Consider the following 18770-nt stretch of genomic DNA (forward strand, 5'->3'; position numbering starts at 1 on the left):
TTGGTCTGAAGTGGGTCTCTTGGAGACAGCATGTATACGGGTCTTGTTTTTGTAACCATTCAGCCAGTCTGTGTCTTTTGGTTGGAGCATTTAATCCATTTCCTTGTAAGGTAATTATCGATATGTATGTTCCTATTACCATTTTCTTAATTGTTTTGGGTTTGTTATTGTAGGTCTTTTCCTTCTCTTGTGTTTCCTGCCTCGAGAAGTTCCTTTAACCTTTGTTGTAAACCTGGTTTGGTGGTGCTGAATTCTCTTAGCTTTTGCTTGTCTGTAAAGGTTTTAATTTCTCCATCAAATCTGCATGAGATCCTTGCTGGGAAGAATAATCTTGGTTGTAGCTTTTTCCTTTTCATCAATTTAAATACATCCTGCTACTCCCTTCTGGCTTGCAGAGTTTCTGTTGAAATATCAGCTGTTACCTTATGGGGATTCCCTTGTATGTTATTTGTTGCTTTCCCCTTGCTGCTTTTAATATTTTTTCTTTGTACTTAATTTATGATAGTTTGATTAATATGTGTCTTGGTGTGTTTCTCCTTGGATTTATCCGGTATGGGACTCTCTGCGCTTCCTGGACTTGATTAACTATTTCCTTTCCCAAATTAGGGAAGTTTTCAACTATAATCTCTTCAAATATTTTCTCAGTCTCTTTCTCTTTCTCTTCTTCTTCTGGCACCCCTAGAATTAGAATGTTCATGCATTTAATGTTGTCCCAGAGGTCTCTGAGACTATCCTCAATTCTTTTCATTCTCTTTTCTTTATTCTGCTCTGCAGTAGTTATTTCCACTATTTTATCTTCCAGGTCACTTATCCATTCTTCTGCCTCAGTTATTCTGCTATTGATTCCTTCTAGAGAATTTCTAATTTCATTTATTGTGTTGTTCATCATTGTTTGCTTGCTCTTTAGTTCTTCTAGGTCCTTGTTAAATGTTTCTTGTATTTCTCCATTCTATTTCCAAGATTTTGGATCATCTTTACTATCATTACTCTGAATTCTGTTTCACGTAGACTGCCTATTTCCTCTTCATTTGTTTGGTCTGGTGGAGTTTTACTTTGCTCCTTCATCTGCTGTGTTTCTCTGTCTTCTCATTTGGCTTAACTTGCTGTGTTTGGGGGCTCCTTTTCACAGGCTGCAAGTTTGTAGTTCCTGTTGTTTTTGGTGTCTGCCACCAGCAGGTAAGGTTGGTTCAGTGGCTTGTGTCGGCTTCCTGGAGGAGGGGACTGGTGCCCGTGTTCTGGTGGATAAGGCTGGGTCTTGCCTTTCTGGGGGGCAGGACCGCATCCGGTGGTGTGTTTTGGGGTGTCTGTGACCTTATTATGATTTTAGGCAGCCTCTCTGATAACAGATGGGGTTGTGTTCCTGTCTTGCTAGTTGTTTGGCATAGGGTATCCAGCACTGTAGCTTGCTGGTCGTTGAGTGGGGCTGGGTCTTTGCATTGAGATGGAGATCTCTGGGAGATTTTTGCCGTTTGATATTATGTGGAGCTGGGAGGTCTCTGGTGGACCAAAGTCCTGAACTCAGCTCTCCCACCTCAGAGGCACAAGCCTGACACCAGGCTGGAGCACCAAGACCCTGTCAGCCACACGGCTCAGAAGAAAAGGGAGAAAAAGAGAAAGAAAGAAAAAATAAAATAAAATAAAATAAAAAACTTATTAAAATAAAAAATAATTAGTAAAAATTAAAAAAAAAATTTAATAAAAAATGAAAAAAAAAGAACGAAAGAAGAGAGCAACCAAACCAAAAACAAATCCACCAATGATAACAAGCGCTAAAAACTGTATTAAAAAAAGAAAGAAAGAAAACGGACAGGCAGATCCTAGGTCAAATGGTTAAAGCAAAGCTATACAGACAAAATCACACAAAGAAGCATACACATTCACACTCATAAAAAGAGAAAAAGGAAATATATATATATATATATATATATATATATGTAAGAGACAAAGGAAGAGAGCAACCGAATCAATAAACAAATCTACCAGTGATAATAAACTCTAAATCCTAAACTAAGATAAACATAAAACCAGAAACCAGTCAGTCACATACAGCAAACCCCAAGTGTACAGCCTCTCCCAAAGCCCACTGCCTCAATTTTGGTATGATTCGTTGTCTATTGAGGTATTCCACAGATGCAGGGTACATCAAGTTGATTGTGGAGATTTAATCCGCTGCTTCTGAGGCTGCTGGGAGAGATTTCCCTTCCTCTTCTTTGTTCGCACAGCTCCTGGGGTTCAGCTTTGGATTTGGCCGTGCCTCTGCATGTAAGTCGCCTGATGGCATCTGTTCTTTGCTCAGACAGGACGGGGTTAAAGGAGCAGCTGATTTGGGGGCTCCGGCTCACTCAGGCCAGGGGGAGGGAGGGGTGAGGATGCGGGGCGAGCCTGTGGCGGCAGAAGCCGGCATGACGTTGCACCAGCCTGAGGCGCACCATGCATTCTCCCAGGAAGTTGTCCCTGGATCCCGGGACCCTGGCAGCGGCGGGCTGCACAGGCTCCTGGGAGGGGTGGTGTGGATAGTGACCTGTGCTCGCACACAGGCTTCTTGGTGGCGGCTGCAGCAGCCTTAGCGTTTCATCCCCGTCTCTGGGGTCTGCGCTGATAGCGGCAGCTCGTGCCTGTCTCTGGAGCTCGTTTAGGCAGTGCTCTGAATCCCCACTCCTTGCGCACCCGAAACAATGGTCTCTTGCCTCTTAGGCAGGTCCAGAGTTTTCCCGGACTCCCTCCCAGCTAGCCGTGGTGGACTAGCCCCCTTCAGGCTATGTTCACGCAGCCAACCCCGGTCCTCTCCCTGCGCTCCGACCGAAGCCCGAGCCTCAGCTCCCAGCCCCCACCGGCCCTGGCGGGTGAGCAGACAAGCCTCTCGGGCTGGTGAGTGCCGGTCGGCCCCGATCCTCTGTGCAGGAATCTCTCCACTTTGCCCTCTGCACCCTTGTTGCTGTGCTCTCCTCCGTGGCTCTGAAGCTTCCCCGCTCTGCTACCCACAGTCTCCTCCCGTGAAGGGGCTTCCTAGTGTGTGGAAACCTTTCCTCCTTCACAGCTCCCTCCCACTGACAATTGGAGCAGAGACTTCTAAGTGTCAATGCAAGGTGTACCTGCAGGAACAGGCAGGACCAAGGTATGAAGGAGCTAACAGGGGCTGAGGGGAGACATCATAGTGGGAAGCACACCTTGGAAGCAACCTCTGAAGCAACCTTTCTTTTATATTTTCTTGAAAAATAAAAATCTCAGCAATGAGTATCCTTACAAAATAGTGTTAAATTCTTGAGAAGAGATGAGATTGTGGTGGTGGTGGGTAGAGGGGAGAGAACACTCTATATGGCCACTACATTTAGGAAAACGTGGTATCCATCCTACTCACTGAGGCCCAGTCAGCCATTTCTCTCGTTTATTAACCATCTGTGGTTCATGCTCCCACTAGCATATCAATCACTGAGATACGACATAGGTGCAATTATTCTAAGTGGATTAGTAGATATGGTAAGAGTATCAATTACTACTTCCCTGGAATCACTTGTAGCCAGGGTGCATGATGTACGCAAATATAGAAGGTTATACACAGACTCCTAAAAAATGAAAACACAGAAGAAAGAACCACCAAATAAGACAAAGTCTCTGGGTAATGTTCACCCTCCTCCAAAATCAACAGCGCTACAGAATGGTATGTGTTGCTCACTGGAGCAACTGCAAACTTTAGAAATGAATAAGGTACAAGAAGTGAAGGCGAAATGTATCTACCCAAGGAAATTTAATTTCATTCATCTGGTATCCCTTTTATAAAATAGTTTCATAAATTTTCCTCTTATTCTTTAAAACAAATTCCACTGAATCTAGTTTAAAATTTCAAAGTAGTTCCAGGGCCAAATCCAAGAAACACAGCACAATTTAAACAGGAAATGTAAAACCAATTTCATAACTAAGTATGAGTACTCAGACATTTTTTTCAATATTAACCACAATAAATCCACTGCACACTATAAGTGCAGGGAATAGCCACCACACTTAAAAGAAAATCACTCACAAAAAGGTATCTTAGATACCTGGCTGGTACTCTTTTTTGAAATGAGACCACAATTATTTGGATTTGAAAGCATCCACTTTTTTCTAATAATTTTCATTTGGCCTTTTTCACCTGGGTTAAAGGATCACTCCCAATTCAACCCATGTGCAAATGTAAAATTCACTTACCTGCACAAAACCGCATGCTGCGAAGTCCTCAAACAAAGGCAGACTTGGACGGTCTTCTCTATAGATGGTGAGTTTGTATGTGATCAGGGTCTCACCTTGGATTGGAGATTCATCCACCACAAGCATTGAGATTTTGTTCATCCCTAAGCCCAGAGGGTAGTTGGCAAAGCTGGAGAGAGAATGAGAGAGACAACCCAAATTGACTCATACATCAATATTTATTAAATGTATACAATTTTCATTAAAAACAGATAAGATCTGCACCATTTCATAAGAAACCTAAAATGTGAAAAAACTATTTTAACTTATGTTTCATTGTGCTTTGGTATACCAAGAGTTATCTTGCAGAGCAAGTCATGTCCCCTATCAATTACAGGGAAGGGAACTAATATTATTAACCACCTGTCAGGGTCATATATTATCTCATTTAATACTCACAACTCCATACAAAAACTATGATACTTCCCATTTTAAATATAGTAGAGTATAGTAGAGTCAGGGTTGGGATCCAGGTTGGCCTGACTTGAATCCTCTTTTCTTTCTATTATACTTTCTGAGCTCCCAGGAATGCTGGGTGCATTTCTTTCCATACAACATAGGAATATGAGTATATTTCTTGCCGTGGACATGGAATGTCATAAAATTCTATCTTCTGTTCAAATTATAAACCAAAGAGTTGATGACTCTCAAAAGAGTCAATAGAAAAAAATCCCATGAGACTAAGCAAGTTAGTGTTACTATGTCCACAAATTGTTACCAACATGTTTATTAAGTAATCAACACCTGAATCTTCAAAAACCTGAGGAGCTGGGTTGGGGTAGAGGAGGCTACTATTCAGAAGGGTGAACTCTTCAACTACCTAAAAACATAAAGATAACAATAAACTCAATTTTCCCTGAATGAGTCCTCTTTGATACTTTTCATATCACAAGATCCTCTCTTGTTACAACATTGTTACAAAGATTAAACACAAAGATTGTTAACAGATCAGTAGAGCACTCATGTGTTCTTTTTAACAACATGGCATCTGTAAAGCAGAGGGATTTCACACCCTGGCAATCCCTCCAACAGATCTTGTGCCTCAGGTTTTCTGAACCATCTTCAAAGGTTGCTTCCAAGGTGTGCTTCCCGCTACGATGTCTCCCCTCAGCCCCTGTCAGCTCCTTCATACCTTGGTCCTGCCCGTTCCTGCAGGTACACCTTGCACTGACACTTAGAAGTCTCTGCTCCAATTGTCAGCGTTACCACATCAAATGGGACTTCAGAGTAATAATCTTTGATCTTTGAGTTAAATTCAGGATTTAGTTCCAAATGCGGATGTGTGAAGATCTGCTTGATATGACATTGTGCATCTTTATCTGTTTAAAAAAATAAAACAATGATAGAAACACCTGCGGCATGGATAAATGTTTAAAAATCATATATGATTAAGGTTTTTAAAATTCTTTTGCATAACTTTAGTGATCACTGCTGATTTTCCATTTGGTCCTCTGGTCATAGTTGATTTGTGGCTTCAGCTGGGTTTTCTATTTGCCAAATTTTGTAGACCTTGCCTCATATAACAGTTGTTGACTTTAGTTGATATTTTTCGCTCAGCCTTTAAAAGTTTAAAGGCACAGAAGGTCAGAAAATGTCTCTCCAGTGGAATGATAACATTTCATAACATTTATTGCATATATCAAGCAACTGTGTAAATGGGGGGGAGATGACTCTGTGGGGTGGTGACAGAAGGATACCAGCAGGGAATAAGGAAAATTTCTTGATGGGAAGTGTCATTAAACTGCCATTGGATTGATATGTAGCTTACAGGCAGGAAGGTGAAGCAAAGAATGTGAAATCCAATATCATGCCAAACACTCAGACACAAAACCATGAGACCCCCTCCATACTCCGGCCACCTTAACCTAAGAAAGTACCCTAAAGTATAAGAAGGAAATGCTATCCTCTGCTCAACCCTGCTACAGAACCTAGCATATTATTTCATATAATTGATTCTAAGCCATTTAAAAAAAAAGTTTCTATTTGATAACTCAATTTTTTGCAAAAGTATCTTAGTGAGAAAAAACTAAAAACATGTTTCTAGGCACATACACCAGCCACTGCTAAACTATATTATGTTCATATTTGAAATAAACAAATTACTCAAAAGCAAATGTTTTTCAAAGAAATATTAACAAGTATTTTGTGCCAGAAATACTTTTCAACAGTCAACAAAATTCCAGTAAAGGTAAACATAGGAAATTCTATAAAAACCAGTAAAATGAAAATGTCTTCTGTTGCCTTTAAATAAGATGTTCAATGATGTTTAACATAGCGACAAAAAGGATAACACCAAATTTGCCACAGGAAGCTATACACCTGCACTTAAAGAAAAGTCGATTATCCTGTTAACTGCTGTCTCTTCCTCTATTGTTATAGAGCTATCACAACGATTTTTCTAAAATCACATCTGATGACTTGGCTTCAGTTCTTTAACAGTTTCTCATCACTGCCAGAATCTAGGCCAAGTTCCCAGTAAAGCTTACAAGGCATCTCATAACCACTTCCTTGGTTCTCCTTCCCATCTCCCATCACATCCTGGACTTTGTGATTCAACAATACCAAAAGTTTTATATTTCTCTGCCAGACACGGAGACAGATGCATCACCAAATCCATGGCAATGAATACCACCAACTTTATAGGTGTTTCATTCTAGTTCTGAGAACTAGGTGTCAGTTTAATTCCCATCGTGCCCTAAAATAATGAAAGTGAATAAATGTGTGTATTTCTGACCCACATTCTAGGAGAGTTTTCTCAGCTGGTCAAAGAAAAAACTACTCTGGTACAAATTAGGAACAATAATAATAAAATAGATATATTGCAATTTCATTTCAGGGAAAAGTCAATAAAAATTAGTCAGTTTGGTTGAATAACTCAATGAATTGGGTAAATACCTGCTTGATTGACTTTACTAGTTACGAAAGATTCTATCTGGGTGACAGATGTAGGTGGACTTCATCTATAATTTCAATAATCCTACCAGCTCATAAATTTTTTTATAATGAAAGAGAAAAAAATGAAAGAATAAGGGTGAGACTGTATTATTAGATTTAACCTTGAAAAGGACCATAGCTTTTCATTTGAATTCAACCACTTATTAATAACACATTCATTTTTTCATCAAAGATTTTTTTTTTCTGGTATAGTCTATGTTCAAGGCACTGAGATAAGCACAGTAAAAACAGGTTACTTTTGGTCATGAGATCTGATTCAAATGGAGACTGTGAACCCAATCTAACACTTTAAACAAGCTGGAGTTCAGGGATATGGAATGTGCTTTCAAAAGCACCATTTCTTAGGCAGAAAGGGAATACGAATACGTGCGCTACACTTTTATGCTCAGAACCAGTTAGATGAATAAAAAAGTGGAAGATTTTTTTCAAAATAGTAATCAGAGGAAATGTATTGATACTTTAACTTTATATATTTTAATAAAATAGTCACTGAGAGTTAATTTCCTCGCAGTTTATACTTTCACTTAATAGTGAACATTTTCAATGGGGCCTGTCCATTACAACACTGAAACTCAGCCCTAAATGAAAGAAAATGTGTAATCATTCTCTTAAGCAAGATTTTAGCAAGTGCTTGTTTTTGGTTTCATCAGAAACTCTTTACCTCTGGCTTATGTACTGCATCCTAGACCCCTGCTTGAAAGCTGATTTTGTCCTGACATCATCTTCCAACTGAATCATCAGTGGTGCTGCCTACAAACACCTGGTGTTTCCTTGGCATCCTTCCCAATCCAGTCCCAACCTGTCTCAGGCCAGCTTACCTTAGCTCTGCAGAGAACCCACTGTGAGGTAAGGTGGTAGCAGGCTGCTTAACGTATTTGGCAAGTATATATGGGAAAGCTGTTTGAAGTCTTGGTTGCTTTTAATGGATTTCTTTTAACTGCAGAATTTTGTTGCCCTCTTGAGGGATAATCATAACTCATATTAAACACAAAAACAGCCTAGACACTGAAAGATAATCCCACTTGTTCTAAAGCATCGAGTTATTTTTTTAAAATCTTATACCGTAAAAATAGGAATATTAACTTTGAAGACCCAGGTAGGACTAGTTTTTAATCAACATAAAAATATGAACAAAGTTGAAGAGCTTATTTAACGTGTTTGTATCCTCTACCCTATGCTACCTGAAAACTAAAAAAAAAAAAAAAAAAAAAAAAGAGATTAATTTGTACAATCGTTCCTCTTATAAATGAGAAAACAAAAGACCAAAGAGGTGAAGTGGCTTTCCTGATCTAACCCAGATCCTGGCACACTAGACGCTCAACGAATGTTCATTCTAACCTTGCTCCTAGTTTTCTCAAAACTAGTCCTTTTCTCACTACACACTGGGTACCAGCCTCCCAAGAGAACTGAGTAGCATGTATTTTTCTAGAAGTGGGAGATTGGATGATAAATGCAGGGAGGGAATAGTGTAAGTATATCTGTTACTTTTCCCTGATCAGCAGTACTTTATTCAAAATGCTATTTTTTTTAATTGGATGTATTTGTTGATTCTATTAAACCACATTATTGTATCACCTCTCAACCTATCGTGATTTTAATGATAGTGTTAAAACACAGTGAATGAATTAAATTGCATTTTAGAAGAGACAAATTAGATTTATTAAATTGGAAGACTTCTATTTATCATAAATTAGATCTTAGTCCATAAATTTTATTGTTTTCACCTTTAATGTTTTATCAGAATAGATTTTTTTCTGAAAGGCTAAATTTTCTGTGTATGTTTCAGCACCAATTATATATATATACACATATATATGTTAAAACCGTATACACTGCCAAAAAACAAACCTGATAAATAGAATTCTTATTTTTCCATCATATTATTATAGGATATTAAGATAATACATGAGCCTTGGACAAAGAATCTGAAGACCCATTTTCATGATCCAGCTCGTGCATTTAATAGCACTGTGGTCTTGGAAAAGTCAGTAAGATTCCCTAGAATGATATATTTGCAAGACCACTGGAATAATACTGACCAGAATGAAGAAAATTATTTAAAATTTTAAAAATCTATATAATACTTAAAATATATTACTATTATATATGTATTTATATTATTGATTATACCTTGGTTAAAAAAATCATGAATTTTAAGAAAAGAAATTGAAATTTGGCTTAAAAACTCTCAATTGTGGGGTTTCCCTGGTGGTGCAGTGGTTGAGAGTCCGCCTGCCGATGCAGGGGACACGGGTTCGTGCCCCAGTCCAGGAAGATCCCACATGCCACGGAGCGGCTGGGCCCATGAGCCATGGCCGCTGAGCCTGCGCGTCCAGAGCCTGTGCTCCGCAAACGGGAGAGGCCACAACAGTGAGAGGCCCGCGTACCGCAAAAAAAGAAAACAAACAAAAAAAACCAAACTCTCAATTGTTATAAAGAAAACTCAAATCAAGTACTATCCATTATATCAACAATCTGGGAGAAAAGGATCACTGTTGGGTAGTGAGAGTCCTAAAAATCAATATATAGAGGAGATGCCAAGCTCTTCCATCTGAGAGTCCCCAAGGCAAAGCATTAGCACCGTTAGGGCCCCTCAAAATAAGTTTGGAAGTTACTGTCTTTAAATATAAAAATATAATATTTGATTTTCAAAAATGGAAAATTAAAAATCTTTTTATACAAAAGTAGCAAACATGAATTCATTCAGAAATCTCATAACTTCTGAAAATTTACATAAAATACAGTATCAGCCTAAAGATGTCCCAATATGATGATTTATTCAACCTAACTGTTGATTATGATTCTGAAGCATTTTCATTGGAACTCACCATTAATGCAATGTATTTCTTTGGTTTCATTAATAATTTGTGGAACTGCAGCTAAAAAAAGAAATGTAAATTAAAAAATGAAACTATTAATCAAAATAAAAAGAATACATATTCAGGTATCTGAAACTCAGGATAATTTAATAAAACACATATTTTATTATTTAATTTTTATTACATCAGAAAGCACTTCTAAGTTAAACTGAAAGCTAGAGTATAACAAAAGAAGCTATTTGGTTCAAATTGCAGAAAAATAATTATTTCAAATAAGAAAATATTAAGGGAGAAAAATGAATGGTCTAAATGCCATCTATTGCTTGAAGTTGATCTATCAGAATTCCTCTAGTTCTATGATCTTATGGCTATAATTTCTCAAATCATTAGAATTACATAAATTCCATCCAGTTGGTTCCACTGATATTTACTTTGTTTCTAAATTCAACTAAACATTTATCTAAAAGACTTCTTAATAAATACCAATGGGACAAACGAGTGAATAAAAACAGAGTGCATAAAGAAATCATTTAGAGAAGAAAAAAATGGTGGGAGAGAGAAAGACAATCAGAACAGCAGTTTAACATCAGTTCTTCCCTGACCTTATTGATTGATTCATTTTATTATCAAACATTAGCATGCCTCAGAATCATCTGAAGGGCTTGTTAAAATAAAGAATACCGGGCCTTATACCCAGAGGTTCTGATTCAGTAGATCTGAATTTTCCAAGCTTCCCAGATGATGCTGATGTTGTTGGTTTAGGGGCTACACACCCAGAACCACTACATTGGATTAAACCTTGATATGTAATAGGAAAACTTGGATTTTTAAAAAAAATGTAGACACATGTACTTCTTTTCATTTTTTCTTCTGAAAATTAGAAACATTTTCTTTTCATGTGACATAAAGCTCAGATGTTCTTTAGAAGGGAAAAAACTGAAAATTGAGATAAGCTTAAGAGAGAAAATCAAAATCACCATTAATTTTCCTTAAGGTCCATATTGCTTGTAGCCAATTGTTTCATTTAATAATATATCTTAAACATCTTTAATGTATAGCTATTTTCCCACAATATTAGAATGGCTTTATAGTAATTTATTGGATGACTATAGCTTAATCCAATCCACTATTATTGCAATAATGGTAGTTGCTATTTTTTTCATTTATTAGTAATTTATGTAATTAAATTTTTGTGTACGTTCTTAATTATTTCCTTAAAATGAATATCTGGAAGTGAAATTTCTGGTATGTAAGAATAACTTTTAAAGCTTTTCTTACATGTTGTTAAACGGCCCCTTAAGAAAGATTGTTCTAAATTATACACCCACCAGCAACATGAGAATACTCATTTTCCTACACTCTTCCCAACTCTATTATCTTCAAGAGGAAAAATCTTTCCAAATTTGAGGGAAAACAGCATTTTCCAGTTTAATTTTGATTGCTAATAAAGCTAAACATTTTTTATGTTTTTGGCCACACAATACTTGTTTTTCATGTAGAAAGAAGTGGGACTACATCCTTTACCTTTTTTATTTTCAATTGCATTAAATGGTACTTGTGGTTTTTTCATGTTCTCATCCTCTGCGAAAGAATTCCTGTGAATGCAATATCAAACATCTCTGGATCAATGCACTGAACAAATTCATGGAAATTACATCTAACACACTATCTTTTTTCCTGTGTGTGAGCACAGTTATTTTGATGAACACAAAGAAAAACTTTCTGGATTTCATTCCTCAAAACTGGCAATCTTGTCTCAAGTGAGGTGGATGGAAATCTCATCATCTTTAATCAGCAGAAGCACATTTGAAGAAAGCCAGGGCAAAAAGTCACTCTTGGTCCAAAAGGGAACAATCTCTGATAGCCTAGGTCCAACTGAAGTGATTCAGAAACACACATTCCTATTGGAATCTGTTTGGCTAAAATTACAAAGTCTTGAAGCAAGAAGCCTTGGAAACTCTGAGACACAGACTGAGAAGAACATCCATATAATCTAAGAAATTGAAGTGTACCATGCAGAAAGTGACCTGTCCTGCCAAGGATTCTATCCTTAAACTCTGATGAACAGGAATGAATTTTAAGGGTTAGTTATATCTTGGTGTGTTTGCCTCATTTTTCTGTTGTATAACTAAATGCTCAGCCAGATTGGCCTTTAAATCCTCAAATTTGGGACCAAAGTAATCTTAAGTTGCAGACAGAAAAATTGCTGGTCCTGATGATAGAGAATACTGGACAGGATGTGACTTCACTTCACTGTGCTGGGTTGTGAGGCTCCATTTCTACTCCAGAGAAACAGAGATAACAACACTGGCCTTACTTCACAAGGATGCTATGAAGATTCAATCAAACGCTCTGTGTTAAATTACATTTTATAAAGATTTATTGTTCCAGATATTGTACTGTACTAGTAGAGATGAATAAGGCATTTTCAATTCCCTTAAAATATAAGCATCAGATAGGAAATTAAGAAGCATCAAGGAACTAAAACTATAGTTAATGTTGGGAGGTGTGATCGTGTTATTGCAGTTTTATTTTTAAAGTCTTTTTTTCCCTTTAGTATATGCAACGATGTAATCAGGGGTGAAAAATTATGATGTCTAGGACTTTAAAATAACTTTCCTCCTCCGAGGAATGAAGAAATAGATAAAGCAAGCATGGGGTGAGATACGTTTACTTGAAGTCTGAGTGCCAGGCCAAGGTAAAAAAAAAAAATCTCTGATTTCATATGAAGTAAACACTCTAAACAAAGCTCATAAAAGATACAACCCTGAAATGCATGTAAACTGAATTTTAGAAATGTTACTATCTTAATGGAATGGGATGTTTTGTATGTTTACTCATCCTGCAAGTGATTTCTTGTGTAATTTTGTGAATAACTTATTTGTTTTGACAATGTGTATTTTCATGGAAAGCATGTGATTAGAGCAAATTACACTTGCTACTTTATTTCCAGTAAAGTGAAAATTAGCAGAGAGTACACACACATTGATTTTAGTGTTTTCATTCTGTTAAGATTTCCACTAATTCTGTTGGGACCTCTGGATTCTGAGCCTCAGGGCACAGACATAAGTGTCACTTTTTCTAAATGTTGCTTTTTTGACTTTATTTCTCCTCACCTTGTTGCTATAAGCAGATGATCTTTATTTAAAAGGGTGGAGGAAGGCATTAAACCCCACAGATAGTACAGGTACGTAAAATTGGCTTTTTTGGTATGAAAAACTGGAGAAGACCATTGTGAAGATAAGGGCAATTATGAATGACTACACGTGATCTTCCTGTCAGCATGAGGTCTTGGTGTAAAGCACTGGACGACGGGCAAAAGGCCAGGGCCCTAGTCTCAACTCAAGTAGCTGCGTGGCTTGGGCAAATAACCCATCTTCTCAGCACCTCAGTTTCCTCATCTGGAAAATGTGTATCATATGCATCCTCCTTGTAATACACATGAATGATAATTAAATATATATACATTCACTGGTAAACTTGAAGATAATTAGAATTGAGTATTCTTTCTTAAAATGTTCTAGAAACAATTTATGTAATTGTTTCTTGATAAAGACTTCAAGTTTACTTATCTTAGTGTTAACTTAGATAAAGCTTTCATACTTACCTTGATTTTCCTATAAATGAAAGAAAAACATATACCCCATTTGTCGATGCTGAAGTGACTTTTGGATGGTATAGGAACAGGAAACCGAAAGTATATTAATATTTATTACCTATCTGGTCTGCAGCACACCACACACTATGCAGTACATGATGTAGGTTATCTTATGTAATCCTGAAACAATACTTGGTAGGTGGTATAATCCATATTTTACAGGTATGGAAACTGAGACTCAGAGGAAAATCTTACCTGCTGTAATTAATAAACTCTAGAGTTGGGATTTTTGAATCCAAGTCTGTCTGATTCAAAAAGGTCCTGACTTTTTCTAACTATATTTAAAACTGACCTTTAGTAAATTTCATTTTTTGGAAGGAATCAGTTAGGGTTAGAATTAGGCTTAAATTCAATATTCTGAAATTAAGTCAATTGCTTAACCTTATAACAAATGTGGACCTTGAGACAAATTTTGGGAATAAACTTTCCAAAGCTTGCATATCTCAAAGGAACTTACCCAAAGTTAAAAACCATACTTAAATAGACTCCTTGGTAAATCAAGTCTGTTCTTCCCTCATCGACAACGGCGAAAGAGACAGTCTTGGATTGAGTGAGTGCAAAGAACAAACAAAGGGACAGTAGGCTGTATTATTTAAAACCTAATTTTCAAACAAACAAACAAAACCTTCTATCAATCCTATTATTTCGGAGTATTGAGAGAATAAGGCCAGCTGCATAAAGATGTGGCAATTAAAGTGAGTTCTGGTCCTGGGAGATGTCCTATGAATTCTTTGAATATGTGATTACTTGTATTTTTGAACTATTAAAAAAATGTTTCTTATAGGACTGTTTTCGCTGTCTCCCGAGGCAGAAGGAAATGAAGGACAAGTCAGTAGAATTGAGGCCGTTCGTGAGGGTAACTTCAGAGACACTGATGATCGTGCACAGCCATCTAGTCTTTCATTCCCTTGGGAGGTTAGGTTTACTTCTGTTTTCCTGGCAATAGACAAGTCAAATACTCACTTAATTCTATCATATAAAAGGGAAGCAGACTTAGCTGGCACCATAGGCACTGCCCCTTCCCCTGGCAACTGGGAGTGTTACTATGTTCTCTGGCCCAGCAACCCTCTTATTCACTCATTACTACCCCTCATTAGAATGGAAGTGGACATAGGAGGCCAAGGACCTTTTCTCCTGGCCGAATGCTTCTCTCTGAGATTCCATCTTCTAAAAAAAAAGTTCTAATCTTGCGGTAGAGACAGACATATTTATAAATTTGGATAGGTTTTGCCTAGAATAAAGTCATGCCTCAAAAACTCCAAATGAATGCTCATACCGTCTCGGGCTCCATTCTGACTGATGGTTCATAAAACAAATCTCACCTAATTCTTTCTGTCTGATGCTCCCGTAATTCAAGGATATATATCACAGGATGAAACTAGCTTGAAACTTTTAATTTTAAACATGACTTTTGAATGGAGTCAAGTCCTGATGGTTTGAAAAACTGTTGGATATATTTTTGTTACAGTGTTTGAAGACCACTAGAATCATTATGGTTTCAATGTTTTAAAGAAGCTTATTTTCCAGAGCATGAATTTTTGGACACACTTCTTTTTGTTGCTTTCTTTAATGTAGGCAATGCCTTTTGAAATCAATCTTTAGAGATTTTGGGGGTTGCACAATTCAAATTTGTGGCTCTCTTACCATTCCAGCGGGTGTGGCTGTGCCTTTTTATTCAGGAGCTGAAATTGTTCGAATACATTTAAAAGAGACCAGTATTGGGTCAGGATGGAACCAGGTTTCCCCACAGGATTTGCCATATCATGAAATTCACGCATCAAAGATTGAAACCCAGGAGTAGTAGATGGGAAGAGCTGAGAAGGAATATTCGAAAGCAGAATATCAGAATAAGTTATGGAAAATAAAATGTAGTATTACTAGGAAAGGCCTTATATTTATTTATTCAGATATTTAAAAAATCAGATATTTATTTAAAATCCATTATCTAAACCATAATTTAATTTTCTGTGTTGCTGTCAAGGTAAATGCCACTTTTTATAAGGAACTAATTTTGCTGATGTTTATACTTTCAAATGGGGTGAATTTTATTTCTCTTTTCATTGAAAGGAAATGGATATCTGCTTTCTATAGATACCTGAAAACAGTTGAATAACAGTGAGTCAGCTAGCAGGAAAAATGAGGAGACATTCTCTTGGGTTACAAGTGCCTTACAAATCTCAGGGTGAGAGATATTAATCCTACCAAAAAAAAATCTATGGTTATCCTCTTTCTACTCTGAGAGTCAGGAAATTAGTGTCTGCCCTTTCTGCTACAAAATAATTCTTCTGTTCTTCACATTGTGCCAAGAGATATTCTTTACTTTCACAATATCTTAAATTGAAGATATTGAAGGATGAAGGATGAAGCCAGGTCTCTGATTATCTTTGTAGAGTATTGACCCAAACTGTCATGAATGTAATACTTACTATATTTAAATTAATTAAAATAACCCATCAATTACGTTATCTTTGGAGTAATAAGCTTACTTTGAACCCTCTAAAATATGGAGCTAAATTATAAAAACAAGTGTCAAACCTTCACTAATTAATTTAGTAATTTGGTTATAATTCATACAAGTAGCATCTGAATACACAGATTATTTTAAGTAAAAAAATTTTATTCAAACAGATTAATAATAAATTATTAGTAGACTTTTTAAAATGCTATTTTAAAGAGATATTTTGTATAAACACATCTTAGGTAGAAAAATATGAATCCAATATAATTTACCTATATAAGGGCGGAACTGGAAACAAGGCAAGTACTGAGCATGCACATGTATATGTAATAAATTATCCTTTGATATTGAGCAATAACTTAACAGAATCCAGGAAAATACATAGAAAACAAAATAAATGCCATATATATTTTTTGGCTGAAACCAGTAAAAGTTATTATAATTATTTACGTTTTCCTTCTTTGGATTTTGCTACAGAGTTACAACAAATTAAGATTTAGGTAGTTTTAAAAAATATTATTGTTCTATTGAGTAATATTTACTTTTACACAAATGAAAAAGGGCATAATAAACAGAAGGAAATTTTGGTTACATTTTGGTTACAAAGCTAAAAGCAAACTTTTTTGGAAAAATGTTAGCATTTTCCCCCTAAGAACTATCAAATCCTGCCAGCTATATTAATTCCATATTCTTTCACTTTTAGTAAGTCATGTATTATCTGCAAACTCTTAAAGAATATGCATTCTGCTCATCTTAATATTTATATCTCTGAAAAGAAGAAGCTTACAAAGATTTCTATTCCTTAAAGAAATATCTTCACCTAGTTTTAAGTCAAAATCAAGTCTCTTATGGCTGATCTACTGTAATCTCAGTAATCAAGAGGAATCAAAGGTCACTTTTGTTTTACCAGTTGGAATTGTCCCAAACTCCTGAGTTCCTTTATGAAAGTCATAATTGAGTTAATCTCCTCTAAAGATAGGCATTGATTTAGTTCTTTTTGATAGTTTTCACCCTATAATGGGGGGAAAAAATGCAACTCTTAAGCAATTGCTACAAAGTCAAACCATGTTTAACACAATTCAAGAACCAAATTTTGAACTCTATAAACAGCTGGGCTAATTAATTCTAAATAATACATAATAACTTTAACTTGCCAAAATGATGTCAGAATATAAGAAAGCTTCCTATTTGACCAAAGGACCTGAAATAGCTCAGTAAGTACTACTTTGGTAGTAAGGTTGGGAAATTGGGCCCAGAAGGACAGAATGAGTGTGACAGTTTGGAAATGCAGGAAAAGTCTTTTTTTAGTCTTCAGGGTACAAAAGGTCAGAGCAGCAAATTTACACGTGAACCTCATGTATGGGACATTACCATTTTCGAGTTTCATGGATTCTAGTAAACAGACTCATCCCCCCATTTTCCTCACATTCATTTTTCATTATAATTCATCCCTTAGAGCAAAAGATACACATATTACCATTCCCTCTGGGTCAAATGGTTCTAATGGTTTTAATGGCAATCCACTCACTAAGGAAGGGAAACAGGGAACTCTAGGAAGGAATCAATAAAATCATAGGGAAACAACAGTCTATAATGTCATCTCTCTCAAAACCATCTCTCTGTAGAGCATTGTTTCTTGGTGAGACCCTTCACATTCTACTTTTCCAAATTTTCCAATTATGGTTTTAAAACTGAAAGATACATAGAAAACAATACTGTACCTAGTAACCTGTACATATTTTTTTATGCATCAAGAAAACTTGTATTAACAGATCATAAAAATTAACCAATCTTACTCGGAAGCACTACTCCCTAATCATCAGCATCTATCTAACCAAAGACGTTAACCAGATGTGAATGCTTTAAAAAAAATTAGTATTATAACTCTAGTCCCTTGATGTTAATCTAGAGCACTCACGGCTATTCTAACTGCCTCTAAAAGGTTCAGGTATTCCTTTTAAAGTATTTTACAATATGTAATATGTATTCTTCATTATAACCACGAATTTTCCCTGGGAATTAGGGACTGCTTTACTTCATTTTCAACCCATAATTTCATCATAATCAGTCAGTCACATACTTAGGAGACATAAAAATAATATTGGTCCTTAGGTCGGAAAAATATTAAGAGGTTTATATAATGGATACAAATCAATTTCAAATGAATTATCACGTTGCTTACCTGCACAGTAAAGAAAATGGCACCTTCCAAAAATGAAATAAATATTTGTCAGTACAAAAATACGCACTTACCTTAAATATACCTGATCTATAAAGTCTCTGAAATATCTCAGAAAATATGGAAAGTGAAGATTCATTAGACAGGAGAAAATTGAAAGTGTCTTTTAAAAGGAATTCTTCTGTGTTTTGGTCCTCAAAATCCATATTATCATCATCTTGAAACTTCAAATGCTCATGCACCTGTGAAAGAGCAAAAGCACAGCAAATATTTTTCATTGACTTACTTTTAATGCAGTGAAACCACTTCTAAGACGTGATTCATTTCCCGTTGGATTATAGATCAGAACTGACACCTAGTGGTCCTTTTGGAGGTCAACAGTTTTAGAAAATCTAAGTAATGCTCTTTTGAAAATACGATTCTTTATAAGAACATTAACTGTTTTGTAAAATCAAATTAGTTTGTCTTGAACTTCTT

General features: G+C 36.2%; 1 protein-coding gene across 1 annotated transcript in view; it reads right to left on the reverse strand.

The window, feature by feature from the left end:
• The window catches only part of CPED1 (cadherin like and PC-esterase domain containing 1), a 303302-nt gene that overhangs the window by 156069 nt on the left and 128463 nt on the right, over positions 1-18770 (reverse strand). The window contains exons 9-15 of the mRNA XM_082661907.1: positions 18368-18535; positions 17022-17126; positions 15301-15470; positions 11523-11593; positions 10008-10058; positions 5357-5543; positions 4186-4354 (exon numbers count right to left, since the gene is read on the reverse strand). Of these exons, the coding sequence (XP_082518033.1) occupies positions 4186-4354; positions 5357-5543; positions 10008-10058; positions 11523-11593; positions 15301-15470; positions 17022-17126; positions 18368-18535 (921 nt within the window). The remainder of the gene's footprint in view (positions 1-4185; positions 4355-5356; positions 5544-10007; positions 10059-11522; positions 11594-15300; positions 15471-17021; positions 17127-18367; positions 18536-18770) is intronic.

Source organism: Grampus griseus (assembly GCF_964374135.1).
Source record: "Grampus griseus genome assembly, chromosome: 9".
NCBI lineage: Eukaryota > Metazoa > Chordata > Mammalia > Artiodactyla > Delphinidae > Grampus > Grampus griseus.